General features: G+C 34.1%; 9 protein-coding genes across 9 annotated transcripts, besides 1 other annotated feature; 6 read left to right on the top strand and 3 right to left on the bottom strand.

Moving 5' to 3' along the window:
• Positions 1 to 8: 8 nt before the first annotated feature.
• BEWA_011270 (hypothetical protein) lies at positions 9 to 1,052 on the top strand (the record flags this gene model as incomplete). The annotated part of the gene is made up of 6 exons (XM_004831318.1): positions 9 to 62; positions 99 to 230; positions 266 to 527; positions 562 to 588; positions 623 to 721; positions 755 to 1,052. The coding sequence occupies 6 exons, from the start codon at positions 9 to 11 to the stop codon at positions 844 to 846; spliced, it is 666 nt and encodes a 221-aa protein (XP_004831375.1). The 3' UTR covers positions 847 to 1,052.
• Positions 1,053 to 1,412: 360 nt separating this feature from the next.
• On the top strand, positions 1,413 to 5,339 carry BEWA_011260 (beta-tubulin cofactor D, putative; the record flags this gene model as incomplete). Its single annotated transcript, XM_004831317.1, has 1 exon — positions 1,413 to 5,339. The coding sequence occupies one exon, from the start codon at positions 1,413 to 1,415 to the stop codon at positions 5,337 to 5,339; it is 3,927 nt and encodes a 1,308-aa protein (XP_004831374.1).
• Positions 5,340 to 5,343: 4 nt separating this feature from the next.
• On the bottom strand, positions 5,344 to 5,880 carry BEWA_011250 (hypothetical protein; the record flags this gene model as incomplete). Its single annotated transcript, XM_004831316.1, has 1 exon — positions 5,344 to 5,880. One exon carries the CDS (start codon positions 5,878 to 5,880, stop codon positions 5,344 to 5,346), a length of 537 nt encoding a protein of 178 aa, XP_004831373.1.
• A 219-nt stretch (positions 5,881 to 6,099) lies between these two features.
• BEWA_011240 (hypothetical protein) lies at positions 6,100 to 6,552 on the top strand (the record flags this gene model as incomplete). The annotated part of the gene is made up of 1 exon (XM_004831315.1): positions 6,100 to 6,552. The coding sequence occupies one exon, from the start codon at positions 6,100 to 6,102 to the stop codon at positions 6,550 to 6,552; it is 453 nt and encodes a 150-aa protein (XP_004831372.1).
• A 73-nt stretch (positions 6,553 to 6,625) lies between these two features.
• On the top strand, positions 6,626 to 9,929 carry BEWA_011230 (hypothetical protein; the record flags this gene model as incomplete). Its single annotated transcript, XM_004831314.1, has 2 exons — positions 6,626 to 9,682; positions 9,717 to 9,929. The coding sequence occupies 2 exons, from the start codon at positions 6,626 to 6,628 to the stop codon at positions 9,927 to 9,929; spliced, it is 3,270 nt and encodes a 1,089-aa protein (XP_004831371.1).
• Positions 9,930 to 9,942: 13 nt separating this feature from the next.
• On the bottom strand, positions 9,943 to 10,891 carry BEWA_011220 (protein of unknown function DUF558 domain-containing protein; the record flags this gene model as incomplete). Its single annotated transcript, XM_004831313.1, has 3 exons — positions 10,592 to 10,891; positions 10,471 to 10,552; positions 9,943 to 10,428 (listed from the first exon to the last, which is right to left on the bottom strand). The coding sequence occupies exons 1-3, from the start codon at positions 10,813 to 10,815 to the stop codon at positions 9,943 to 9,945; spliced, it is 792 nt and encodes a 263-aa protein (XP_004831370.1). The 5' UTR covers positions 10,816 to 10,891.
• Positions 10,572 to 10,599: a sequence feature (AT_rich).
• A 477-nt stretch (positions 10,892 to 11,368) lies between the features above and the next one.
• BEWA_011210 (hypothetical protein) lies at positions 11,369 to 12,049 on the bottom strand (the record flags this gene model as incomplete). The annotated part of the gene is made up of 1 exon (XM_004831312.1): positions 11,369 to 12,049. One exon carries the CDS (start codon positions 12,047 to 12,049, stop codon positions 11,369 to 11,371), a length of 681 nt encoding a protein of 226 aa, XP_004831369.1.
• A 106-nt stretch (positions 12,050 to 12,155) lies between these two features.
• BEWA_011200 (hypothetical protein) lies at positions 12,156 to 12,841 on the top strand. Its single transcript, XM_004831311.1, has one exon. It carries the CDS (start codon positions 12,196 to 12,198, stop codon positions 12,832 to 12,834), a length of 639 nt encoding a protein of 212 aa, XP_004831368.1. The 5' UTR covers positions 12,156 to 12,195; the 3' UTR covers positions 12,835 to 12,841.
• A 230-nt stretch (positions 12,842 to 13,071) lies between these two features.
• Positions 13,072 to 13,671, top strand: BEWA_011190 (nascent polypeptide associated complex alpha subunit, putative; the record flags this gene model as incomplete). The annotated part of the gene is made up of 1 exon (XM_004831310.1): positions 13,072 to 13,671. One exon carries the CDS (start codon positions 13,072 to 13,074, stop codon positions 13,669 to 13,671), a length of 600 nt encoding a protein of 199 aa, XP_004831367.1.
• Positions 13,672 to 13,679: the final 8 nt, after the last annotated feature.

Here is a 13,679-nt window from a genome sequence, read left to right as displayed (position 1 = left end):
TTATACAAATGTCCTCTGATATCGCAGTTGGAATTTTTTTGCAGCGATTGTTGCACGAAAAGGTGCGTATGAATAGAGTTGAGATTTCGTCTGTTTAGTATATGGAAGATTCTAAGGTTGATGTGTTACTCCAAAGTGTAATTAGGGGAGTTGGGTTGAATTTCACAACTAAATCGTCATTCATTCAATATGCCAACAATCTATTATCAGACGTTGGCTTTATGCTTGTGGTTTGACTTTGTGTGTATTTAAATGGTGGATTTAGAGAGTAATAGTTGCTGGTAAACGATACTACTCTTTAAAGGATTTGGATTCAATTAATATCGGAGAATCTATGCAGAGCGAAAATGCCGTTTATCTGTTATCGCAAGACGATCTTAAAACACCCACTAGAAAGTTGAGGGACTTGCAAAATAGCGAACTTGCTACTTTTACTCAAAATTCAACTCTTTCAGAGTCCAGACATGTTACACCATTCAAGCTATACGGATCTAAATTTACAAATACTGAACTGATAATATTCATAGGTAATGTTACTACATAGACAACAACTTTCCATAGATTGTATTAATACTATCATCGAGACAGGTTTGCTCCCTTAATACATGAGAATATGTTCAAGGTAAACCACTTAGCCTTAAGAATAATGGAACATTAAATACATGGTGTTATGTCTGTAGTAAACGTTCACTAATAGATGATTCCGCTCAATTCGCACTCTGTAAGTGACACACTCGTTAGATTAATTCTTTAGTTTGTCGCTTCGAACGAAAAAAGTGGTTAGAATACGAAGATTCTGGGACATCAATTGCGCCGGGGATAAGGTTCTACTTTGTATGTTTATAGTTTTTTGAGATTGACTAATTCAGGAGCTAACCGATCTGTTTAACCTAAGGAATATTAAGACATGTAAATTTTGTAATGGTCTTATTATATACCATGAAGTCATCTGCAGCGTCTGCCATAACAGTTTTCACACCAATTGTATGGATACAAATAAATTAGAGACAGGAAACGAAATCTGTTACAATTGCAATAAATAGATATTTTAATTTTTGTTATTCCCTATGAAATGATGAGTTCATTTCATATCCTTAGCGCAATCACTAGGGAGCAAGAGGTCTGTGTGTACGCGGGTATCTGTTTTCTCATTAAGATGCTCAACAATTTTATGTTACGTTAAAATTTATTAGGATATAAAATTTTAAATAATCCGTATTTATAAAGAATATAAACCTTTTAATTTCAATGTTAGTCTATCTAGATGTTTTTTCTTATGAATATGATTCATATGCTTATTAAAATTAGTATCAGGTGTTTTAGATCAAAATCGGTAAGAATTCGCTGACTTCTTGCGGAAAACTCACTGATATCATTTCTGCAAGCCTATACTGATCAATCCGATTGCTCAAATGTATTCGGAAAATGTTCAGTGCGATACTACATTCTTTTCAGATAATAAAGAAGTTACAGAACTTTTGAATGAAGTGATTTTATTATCAGAAACATTGATATTTGAAGAAGTAAAAAATGAGACATGTGACGATGTTCTTGATAAATACCTCCCAAATTTTATCACAAGGATAAATTCTCTATCCGAGATTATTTGCAAATACATGAATAATCAGATATTACTCTACCAATATGTAGAATCATTGGTCACTAAAGTATTCGCTATTCTAAACGAATTTACATCTCTTCCTATCGTTAAAAAGGAAAAGATTATATGCTATTCAGGATGTCAGAAGGTAGTTCCTCGGATAGTTTTAGAGCATCTTTGTTATTATCTTTATATTGTTGGAAAATGTGTCGGTATTCGCCGCTTAATACTGAACGCTCCAAATAAGGTACACTTGTTAAAAGATCTTACAGAAATAATGGAAATGATTCAACGTAAGGATGTAGAAACTTTTGACATTGCTATAAACAAATATGAGGACCATAAATGGTGTTTAGAGTATATCATTTTATCATGGCAATCCCTTTTAATATACACACCGTTTGAACTAGAACGAATATGGAAGGATGATTCAGGAATTACTCTAAAGGAACGTATAATCAATGTTGCAATGTATTACATTGATAAACCCACAAAGGCAAGAGATGGAGCTGCGATGGTAATTTCGAACTTGTTTTCCAGACATGACATAGCAAACCAAGATTTTCCACTATTTTTGGAGTATTGCAGTAAAATTATGGAAAATAAACTTTCTTATGATCATTTTACTAAGGAGATTAATGGGCACTTGATTATTGGTATCCTAATATTTATTAAACAAATACTTAAACGGATGTCTAAATCCGACATAATTCCTCACTTGGAAACTTTTGAATTTCTTTTATTACAATGTAGTGGTAATGTTGCAAGTTCTATGTGTCGTAAGCTACATGCAAGTTGTTTTGGTCGCCTGGCCATCCATATTCTCCCATCCCAAGTAGCTTTCCAAAAATACAAAAGAGCTTGCAAAACAATCCTTTCACAATCACACACTCAAGAAGATGCATCAACTGTTGATTTTATAGATTCTTTATACGATCATAAATTTGACCAAAAAATAGAACTGATTGTTTCAAAATTGTTGGAATACCTGAATGACAAAGATATAAGAGTGCGTTGGGCATCGGCAAAATCAATTGGGAGAATGTCCATGAAATTACAAATGGAGCACAATCAACAACTTATATCACACATAGTAGATCTGATATCTCTGCAAGTTAATGATGATGGTTCATTTTCTATAAAAAGTGAGAGTATTGTACATGGTGGATGTTTGGCTATAGCTGAGATGATAAGGAATGGTGTGCTATATCCTAGCATGTTAGAACACGTTTTAGAATGTGCAATTTCTACACTATCATTCGATGTTTGGCGTGGCAAAGGTTCTGCAGGAACTGCAGTCCGTGATGCATCATGCTATATTTTGTGGGCAATTGCAAGAAATTTCAAAAATGAGATGTTAAATCCAACAAACATTGTTAAGATTAGTGAGGAACTGATAAACGTAACTCTTTTTGATTTGTCCATTAATTGTAGAAGGGCTGCAGGGGCAGTATTGCAAGAATTAGTAGGACGGCAAAATTCTGTTCCCTTTGGTTTAGACTTGATTACTATTGCCAACTATTATTCCATTTCAAATATACATAAATCATTTATTGAAGTCTCTTATAATGTGGCAAAATTAGGTTTTTACAATCTCTCAATGATACGCTATTTGGTTAGGACAAAGCTCTACCATCCTGATATGGAAACTAGAGAACTCTCTGCAATTGCTATTTCCAAAATTACATCTCTTACTTCCGATATAAAAACAAGTATTTTTAAAGATAACATTAATAAATGCTCTAGAGCTACACACGTGCAACTAATTGAACTTTTGATCTCTGATGTAATACTCCAAAATGTTAGCACTATGCACGGAGCGTTGAGAGGACTGACACACATTTTATCCAAGTGTCTATATAATTCCACAATTATGCAGAATTATATCCATGAGATTATAAAGATACCGGTAATGTTTGAAAAAAAACGCTTATTCCGTGGCAAAGGAGGGAATATTGTACGCGAGGCAATATGTAAATTAATAGCCACAATATGTAAATTTGAAGATGATCTGCTATATTCACCTGAGTTTGATGTTTTAAATGTATATATAGTTATATTGAAGGATTGTCTCCGAAATTTTTCTCTTTCTGTGCAACTTGCCTCTGTAGAAGCACTCAAATATTTGCTCCAAAAACTGGCAAAAATATCACCAAAAGGTATATCTTCTATTGTAAACTTTCTGATAGATTCACTTAGATCAAAAAATGAACACATTGCAGCGCGTAGAGGTTATGCTCTATCCATCTCTACAATACCGCTTTGTTGTATGAAATTGGATGTTTTAGAAACTTTACTATCTCTTCTATGCCATGAAATTAATTTAAATGCAAAATCAGAATTAATAAAGGATGTCCAAACAAGACAATTCGCCCTTTTATCGATTCTTATGCTCATGGAAAAATCTAAAGACATTTCTCTAGGTTCAGATATGCTAAATGAAGTTGTTAAAACCATAACTATTTGTTGCAGTGATTACGAAGTAGATAGTAGAGGGGATGTTGGATCCTTGGTACGGGAACTCACTTCCGAAGTAATCGTTTTTATTTTAATGCAGTACTTTAAAGGGATGAATAGCTATCCATTATATAGATCTTTTGATTGCAATATGGCAACTAACTTAACTATATGTCTAGTTGAACTTTCATTAGACGTTTTGGAACATATAAGAGCGAGGTCTTCGTTTCTTTTATCACATTTATTCTTTCAGAAGGATGAGTTTGATTTTGATGTGGAATGGTTGTGGAACAGGATTTTCTATAATATTCCTTATGAACATAATATATGGTCTTACACCACAGTGAAAAGCTTAACTGAAGCAGAGAATGTTAAATTTGATGGTAATATAAAATATGAACAGGATAAAGTTAAAAAAACTATTGTTGGTATGAAAATGCTGGAATCCATATCTTCTAATCTGATATCAACTATAAAGGGATTGAATGTTTACAAGAGCGAATTAAAATTTGAAAACAATGACAACTCTTTTGGATCATATCGTGCAGTTTCTCAAAAAACAACTTCAGCGCTGCGCATATACGGTTGGTCATCGGCCACTTTGGTGTTCCAAAACCTTTTACCAATGTTACTTGTACCAAAGTATATATCTGTTGTTATAAATGCCCTTGTAAAAATAATTGGAAGTAACGTAATAAACGACTCTTTCATCGATGCCAATCATGACAAAATTTTAGTTTTAGAAAATATACTAATTGACTTCATACATACTCATAAAAATAATGATATTTTGTGGGATGGATCTCCAAAAAAAATTGAAGATGTTATTATTTGTTGTATCACTGAAATCTATGAAGATTCTATAAATGCAAATGATTCCAAAATGAGTTCGAAGATCGTATCTACCATTAAATTATTTGCATCTCATAATTTGATAACAGGTCACAAATGGAGTAAAAGTATATCCATGATGATATTGGAGTCAAAAAGAGCTACTAACTACAGTTATCTAAAAACAATAATTAAATGCCTACAGATACTATACATAAACACAGATATGGAAAATGATATCATGAACATATTGTTATGGTTTCTATCACATAAATATCCAACAATACGAACTTATGTTTCATCTGTGCTGAATCTAATTTTGAATTGTAGAAATTCAGAGTATAATGATGAAATAATCGAAATTTTGACTACATTCGCATTTGATACAGAGAATAGCGAAAACATATCAAATATGATACACATGTTGAGAAAAAGACTAATAAAGTCTTAACCAGTCAAATATTGTACTCAGACTCATATTCATTTTCATCTTCCTCTTCTTCGCAAAATGTATAACTATAATCCCCTATTTGCATCCCATCCGCATCATTAAATAGGTTTAAATCCAATTCTCCTACATCTTTCCTTTTCAAGCTCTCACCTGTCTCTTGGTTATCATCCCGAAGTTTTTCTTCTTTTATTTCCATGGTCTTCAACTTAGCATGTAGCCTTTGTTTCACATTTCTGGTAGTCTCCGTTCCAACTGAAATCAATCCAATGTTATCAGTCCTTAACAATTCATATGGATATGCTGAAGAATCTGTATCTCTCACTATAATATCTAATTCGTGGTCTATATCATCATCACGTTGATGGGACTTACTGGAAGCTATGCATTCATGATTTGTCGACGGAATTTTAGAATATACCGTATTTTTATAGAAAGGGTTATGCCTCCAGCTTTCTGTAAGTACTCTGTGAAACTCCACTATCTTCAACTCGTAAGAATCCAACCGTTTTGAAGGATTTATGGGTATATTATCTACATCCATCTCAAATAAAAGGTTTAAACGTTGAAAAAATATGTAAAAATCTTAAATTTCCCGTATTATCATTCATATCAGATTTATTCTGAAGCTTAGAGGAGTTGTTACCCACAAAAGTTTGAATTTGTGCTTCGGTGCGGGTTGCATAAAGAATATACCTTAAATTTCTTAAATATAAGTTTAAAACGATGTAATTCTGTTCTATTTCCTTACATTAATGCTCTAATGTTTTCAAATCATGTTAAGGTTTACAAGTCTCTTTCAATGCCTTTTGCACAAAAAATTTGCTCTAAAAAAATTTTAAACAGGAGTTTATTTATAAAATCAGGTGTTAGGTATACAAGTTCAGACAAAAACGATTCATATGTTGAAGAAAAGAGATTTGGCGATGTAGAACAATTGTGTTCATCGCTAGACAACGGTAATCAAAGTTGGTGGTCTCTTTATGTAAGAGGTGAAGTCCCAGACTATCCCCCTCGTAAAAAAATGTTCGAGAAATTAACCTCGGAAGGAATTGATGTTGAATCTATGGAAACCTTTGAAGTGGAAGATTTTACTCGCTGGTTATTAATGAGAGAAATACATGGAAAAAAGTATCCAAAGTTCCCCTATGATATTAGACTAGAGGATAAAATAGAGGATTTGAAAAATCGCATACCTTTGAAGCACGATGATTAGAGGGACATCCGCCAGGCTAGCCCTCTGTGTAAGGTCCATTACGCGCTTTTCAACATCGGGTATTGAAAAGCACATGGAATTCCTGGAAAACTTTAATGGTAACAATGAATCTCAACTTAAAACTTTAGGAAATCATACTGCTTCTGTAAAACCAATAAAAGGAAAAACTATACCGTTAAAGGAACGTTTTAACCAAGGACTTCTTGAGGACGAGGATATGTATTCTGGAAAACCAGTCTGGCAACAACTAAATGATATAGAAAGTATATGGAAGGTTAAGTTTAAACACAAATCCAGAATAAAAATACAACGAGATATATCGAAAGCAAAAAAATCCGTGGAAACTCTGGAAGAGTTGGAGAATAATGCAAACAGCATATATTTAGATGACATCAGAAACATAAACAAACAAGAATCGAATATAAATATTAAGGGTCATCTACCTAGTGAGGAAACTCTTTTAATAAATGACATTAATCTGCAAGGAAAAGCATGCTACGAACAACCTACAATTCAAGAGGAAAAGTATAGTATAAAAGATAATAATAGTTTGATTGATTCAAAGACCATTATTACGCGTGAAGATGAAGAATTTATAACAGAAATTTTTGGAAATAATGAAAATGTTATAGATGCAACTACTCCGTCTGCTATTATAGAATCCAATACAAATATAGAACCGGAAAAATGGTTAAATATGAATCCAAATCATATAATTATTCAGCAAACCATAATAAAAAGCAAAATTCCTTCACAAATTTTATCCGCCATAACTGATAAGCACAACCAACTAAATCCTATTAATTCTGCCACAGCCTTACATCGTTTAGCCAAACAAATACACCCATATAATAGACATACTATTTTAAACCACAAATCTTTTGGGAAATTGATTAGCGTGATAGAGGTTCATATTCCAGAATTTGATTCTCAGGGTCTTACAAACATTTTATGGTCTATTGTTAGGATTAAAATCACTCCAACGTGGTTGTCCCAGCTTCTTACTCAAATAGACAAGAATCTAATGGTATTTAATGCAAACGAACTCTCCAGCTGTTTGTTATCCCTATCTAAAGTTGGAATAAAAAATAATGAGAGTTTGGAACTAAGATCGAAATTAGTCGCTCTAATACGCACCAGAATCAATGGATTTAAGACACCCTTAGAACTAACATGTGTTTCTACTGGTTTGGCACGCTTCAATGTAAGAGATCCAATATTGTTTGGTCATATAAGTAGACAAATTATCGATTCACTAGATAAGTTTACTATGAATGAGCTACGCGGTGTTGCTTGGTCATTTGCTTATTTGGGATTTAATGACCGTCTTTTATTCGCTAACATTAGAAATTTTATAGAAAATAATGCTAACGAAACGAATGTTAAGAACGTGATTCGTTTGGCTTGGGCTTTGTCTAAATTAAAAGAGGCAGATAGTGAGCTATTTCTATTCACCATATCGCCACTTATAAGATCGAACATATCCAATCTAACTTGCAAGGATATATCTACTATTGCATGGGCATTTCTAAACGCTGAAATTGAAGACTGTGACTTATTTAATGATTTAGCAACCGCACTGCAACACCAAATGGAAGAAATGACAACACACGACATCACTTCATGTGTTGCCACCTTTTCCCATATAGAGGCTTCCCATAGAGTTCTTTTCAACAAAATGAAAACAAGAGCTGTGGAAATATCAAATGAATTTACACCTTTACAATTGGCTAAGATAATTAGAGGGTTCTCTTATTTTTCTGATGAAAAATTTTACAGTGTCATGAGCAGAGTTGTGGAATCTAAACTTCCTTTAATGTCCCCTGAAAATATTCTTGAAGTACTCGTTGGTTTTACAGAGGCAAAAATAGTACCAGATGCATTATTTTCTAAACTTTTACATTCTATATCAAAAAATGCTAGAAAAATGTATGCTGAAGATTCACTAATGCTTTTAAATGTAGCAAATGAGTTAAGGGGAAAATATAGTGATCGCTCATTCTCCAAGCTCCTCACAAAACTATCAAGGGCTTTGCTTGAACAAATAGAGGAAAGAGTTTCAAAATGGAGATGTTTTGATATATCTCAGATTTCATTAGTTTTTAAGTGCATGAAGGAAAATTTGCAACAAAATTCAATTGTAAAAACCTTATCAAAACAATTGGTTCCATGTTTGAATAGATTGTATTCGTCAAATCTATCTCAGAATGAAAAGGTCGAAATATTTTCAATTTTTTTGGAATCATCAGCTTGTCTAAATACATTATGTATAGATATAATTCGTACGGAAATCACCAAAAATGCCAAACTTATAACAATATATCGCAAATTTTTTACTTTGGTTAAAGAAAGGTATGATCAGATGAAAAGTGAAAATAAAGTTTTTGGCCAAATAGATGTCGTATTTTTACTTGTAAAACTTGGGTTTATAGATAATTCAGTTATATCCATGTGTGATGACATTATTTTATCATACGAGTCCAAAAAAATAGACTCCTGGGATCATATTACAAAAACAATCTGGTTTTTAACAGAAGCTGGTATTAATCACTCATGGATTAAGGAGAAAATAGCTGAATTTCTTGTAGATTATGAATCTGAAGATAAGGAACATTTAGACTATATAATCAGAATAATGTGGTCTTGTGTTGTTTTAGGTAATGATGATGTCTTAATGCAAATACTACAGAAGCATCTTCATAAATTTAATAAAAAAATGCCAAAAGACATGTTATGTGCTCAGCAAATAGCTCTACATATCCTAAAATGTTTACCAATAGATGTTAATCGTAAAATACCCCGTAATACAGATGCAGAGAAATCACCTATCTGCAATATTTCAGGAGACATAATAACGTCTATTAAACTACCTTCTCTGTATCAATACACTATAGGAGAGGTTGAATTCGGTATACTAACTGATTGGTTACAGTACCAACGAGAGGACCTATTTGCTATAACTAAGAATAATAAAAGGCATGTGCTAGAAATCGACCATGAATCGTGGATATCCGAATGCCTAATAAGCATGAAAATTCCACATAAGGCTATTCATGTTGTTGAAAACGTATATCGCATCAGTGTATCGTTTCCCGTAGAAAAACATCTTATAGATGTAATCACATTTAAGGTATAGTTTAACTTGAATAAATAAACATAACCAGGATATGCTTGCTCCGGACGGAAAGATAAGGGCGTCCGCATTGTTACGTCAGCGCCAGTTACAATACCTAGGTTATGGAATCAGCTCTATAAAACTACCCAGCTTGTATCAAGCAATTAAAGAGAAGACTGCAAAAAATCTCATTGCCAAAGTAATTTCTGATTTTAATCCCACAGCTAAAGAACAAGTTTCATTCAGAAACCTTGGAACATAAATTCAAGAATAAACTACCTATTAGCTGGTTCCAAACCGTTTCTTAGTATTTTATCATTTAAAAGAAGTGATAATTGTGACAGTATTGCGACAACTGCTACTTCCGTGCGGAGAATTCTATCCGTAATAGAAAATGGTTTAAAACCCATTCTTTTATATAAATCCACTTCATCATCCAACCATCCCCCTTCTGGGCCTATAGCTACTACGATCGGTCCTTTGATGTGTTTATTTATTCCCAAAGACCCAAGAGTGTCTTCGGATCCTGGATGTGCTATTAATTTAAGGGCATTCAAATTAGATAAGGATTCCCTCTCATATTCGCCCATACTTTTAAATATCTTTACCTCTGGAACAACTGTATCTACACCTTGTTGGAGTCCCAATAATAGCGATTTCTCTATATGCTCATTTTCCAGTTTATGTGAGTTTAGATAAGAAAGCTCCACCCTAGATGAGCATACTAAATTGACTTTACCAACACCGATACTGGCAGAATACTATCAAGTATACATTAAGTTGTTATAGCCGTAGAATCTAACCTGTAATAATTTATCTAGCGATTTTGGGCGCGGTATACCAATCACTAAATCGACGAGTTGTCTATTCGGAACGGAAACCAAACTAAAAAATGTTTATTTGGTAAAAATATTATTAAAATACTTTTTAAACTCTTCGTATAGCTGTAATCTAATTCTGTCCTTCTCTATCGCCACAACCCTGGCCGTACCTTGTTTGGAGCCGATTATGCCAACCTTAAGCTCCTTACCAATAGAAACTCTCAATACAGTTACAATATGATTCAATGTAACCCTGTCGATGACATCTACGAACAAATCATCATCAATAACCAGAATATCAGAGTGTCTAAAGAGTAATAAATTCATTGTGTATATGTGATTAGTGTTTATATGGTACTATAGTCATTCACATGGGATTTAATTATTCAAAGTATTTTATCTTGTTCTTCTTTTGATTCTCTTGCAAAATGGAGGAGTTGGCGTACCCTATTCTACACAGGCACATAAAATGGTAATTGTAAGTACCTTTAACTCGGTATAATATGTTTCATCAACTTTATAATAATGTTGGCAATTTATAGGGATTATACAACCGTCACAATTATCTGTAGAGATTAATAAAATTAAGACGCAACTACCTTTAATATGTTCCCTGTCAAAGCTCCACCAAAACTCTTTACATACATTCTTTGATAGTTTGCTAGCTCTTGATACCTGATAAATACTAAACTGAGAGGTAAAATACAAACTTCAAGCCAATCTATAACGATAGGTATGTCATTATCTGCTTTCATAATCTACATCAAATGAAAATATTGAAGGATTAATATACCTGGCTCATTATGTTTTCTGTAATCAAATACATTTGGTTTGGAGTTATATAGAGTAACTTCTGATCAAACTTATCCACCTGTAGATATCAATTAGAACATATAAAGCGTACTCCAAAGGAATAAGAGAGTGGGCAACCATCGCTGCAATGTTTTTCATCTCGCGATATTATATTAATTCTTGTACAATATGGCTGTGAATATCCAGGCATAATAAGATCGATCCAAGGAGAAATATCTTTGCCATAATCACTTGAAACAGCGTTGTTTGGCCAAAATGGCCTGTCGTAATCCGATTTAGAAGTCGTATCATGTCCTGATTCAAATGACTTAAGTAAACGATCAGCATGTTCTCTTTCATATCGTCTGTGCAATGCAGAGTTTTCAGTAGACAATGCAATCATGTTATTAAAGTGATCCTGTTCAGAATCCAAGGCCGCGTCATTGAAATTAGAGGATGAACTGGATGATGACATGTTGTCATCATTTTCCTTTTCATTAGTTTTTTGGTTAAATTGAGCCGAAATATGTTCAGAAGATTTGTCAGTAGATATTGGATACAATTTATCCAAATTCGATATCCTTGAGGAGAAAATTGGCTTAAGTAAATTTTTGATCTTCTGTTTAGGATATTGCAAGGCTTTAGTTGCTTTGGTAGATGGTTTTCTGCCTCTCAATCTAACAGACCGACCCCGCGATTTTGTCCTAACGTGATCGTTTTCCAGAAGTATCCTTGATACATTTCGAGTTCTTTTATTCTGAAGTTCCATTTAATATAAACTATAAACTATGTGTGTATTAAAAGAATATGACGGAAAACCCTCCCTTATTGTTATCTCAGGTATTACTCAGTTTATAAATTTGTTGAATTTTTTTATCATGTTTGTCACTAAAGTTTAATTGTGAACTAGCAAAAATGTCAACTAATAAGAAAAGAGTAAATCGCAAATATCAGTTTGATCCAATCGCTCATTCTCCACTTTTTCCTGTTATCTCTGAACAGGTTCGGCTACACGTATTAGCTAAAAGAAAGAAATTATATAATGAAAATGAGTGGAAACGAGCATCTAGGCGTCTGCTCTTCGAATCTCTGTTCGAAATGGAAAGGAATTTTGTCCCTCCTCAAACATATGACGAAAACAACACAAGAACGGTATCTATAAATCGGCAAATTGCAATAAAAACTGAAATGCGTTCATCACTAGAGTCGTTGAACTGCTTAATGGAATGGATGAGATCACAGTACAAGGACGAGAATCTATCGCGACATGAACGTCTTCTTGAATTAAGGGAAGAGCAGCGCGAAGAAAAGAATAATGCAGAAGTTTTAAGACATCTCAGAAAAATCGTGTTTCTGCAAAAATTGTCGAAAGAATCCAAGACGGAGATGGAACGAAGGAAGATGTGCGCTCACGATGCCGAAATGGGACGTAAAAAAATTAGTGCTGGGGAACGCGAGGAAGAAGAAACATTAATGTTTCCTAGCGATCGCAAACTTGCCGCGTGCGGATTAATTACGCAACCAACTAAAATAAGCACAGGACATAACATGTAAAGTATTCATGTTATTTTAGATTCGATTTAATATTCCATGATTATGCTGTATGGGTAGAGAGTGTTCGATAAGGAAATAGTTCGCATGGATTCATTATTAAAACATCGAGCTGTCTATGGTGCTCTGTAAACCCTGCGGGATGTGCGAATCTCGGCTCCTGTACTCTCCTACCCCATTTGGTGATGTCGCTCTAGTTTAAATAAGAACCGTTGCATACGGCGAATTCATAGGCTAATAATGGCTAGGAGTAGAACAAAGGCTAGGAATCCAGTAATGAAAGTGTCTGATGAAGAAAGCGTCAGTGACGCGTCGTCCATAGTGGACAGTGATTTGGAGGTTGACGAAAAGGAAGATGGCAAGGCAGACGCCCATGGAAGTGGAACTAAGAATAAGCAAAGCAAAAATGAGCGCAAGGCAAGGAAGTCCATGAGCAAGTTAGGATTAAAGCCAGTGGAAGGTGTAACGAAAATTTACATCAGAAAGTCCAAACAGGTTTACTTCGTTGTCAACAAACCCGATGTCTTTAAACTGCCAAATTCTGACACTTACGTCATATTTGGCGAAGCTAAAATTGAGGATATCAATGGTGCTAATCAAGCAGAAGCTGCGCAGCGTCTCAGCCAATTAACCTCATCGATTCCCACTGCTGCTGATTCAGATCTCGCTGTACCCGTGACTCCAGACGTCCCTGAGGCTGAAGCTGGAGATTTTACCCCGTCACCTGCTGATATAGAACTGGTAATAAAACAGGCTGGATGTACCAGAGAACAGGCCACTCAATCTCTTGTCAAACACAAGGGTAACGTCATTGACAGTATAATGGAACTATCAGCATAGTCAGTTAT

This window comes from Theileria equi, chromosome 3 (genome assembly GCF_000342415.1).
Source record: "Theileria equi strain WA chromosome 3, complete sequence".
NCBI lineage: Eukaryota > Apicomplexa > Aconoidasida > Piroplasmida > Theileriidae > Theileria > Theileria equi.
Note: the sequence above shows the minus strand (reverse complement) of the source record. Positions and strands in the feature narration are given on the sequence as shown.

What these genes read in the sequence shown, in the direction of transcription:
- BEWA_011200 (XM_004831311.1), top strand. Translation starts at nt 12,196, where the DNA reads ATGTCAACTAATAAGAAAAGAGTAAATCGCAAATATCAGTTTGATCCA.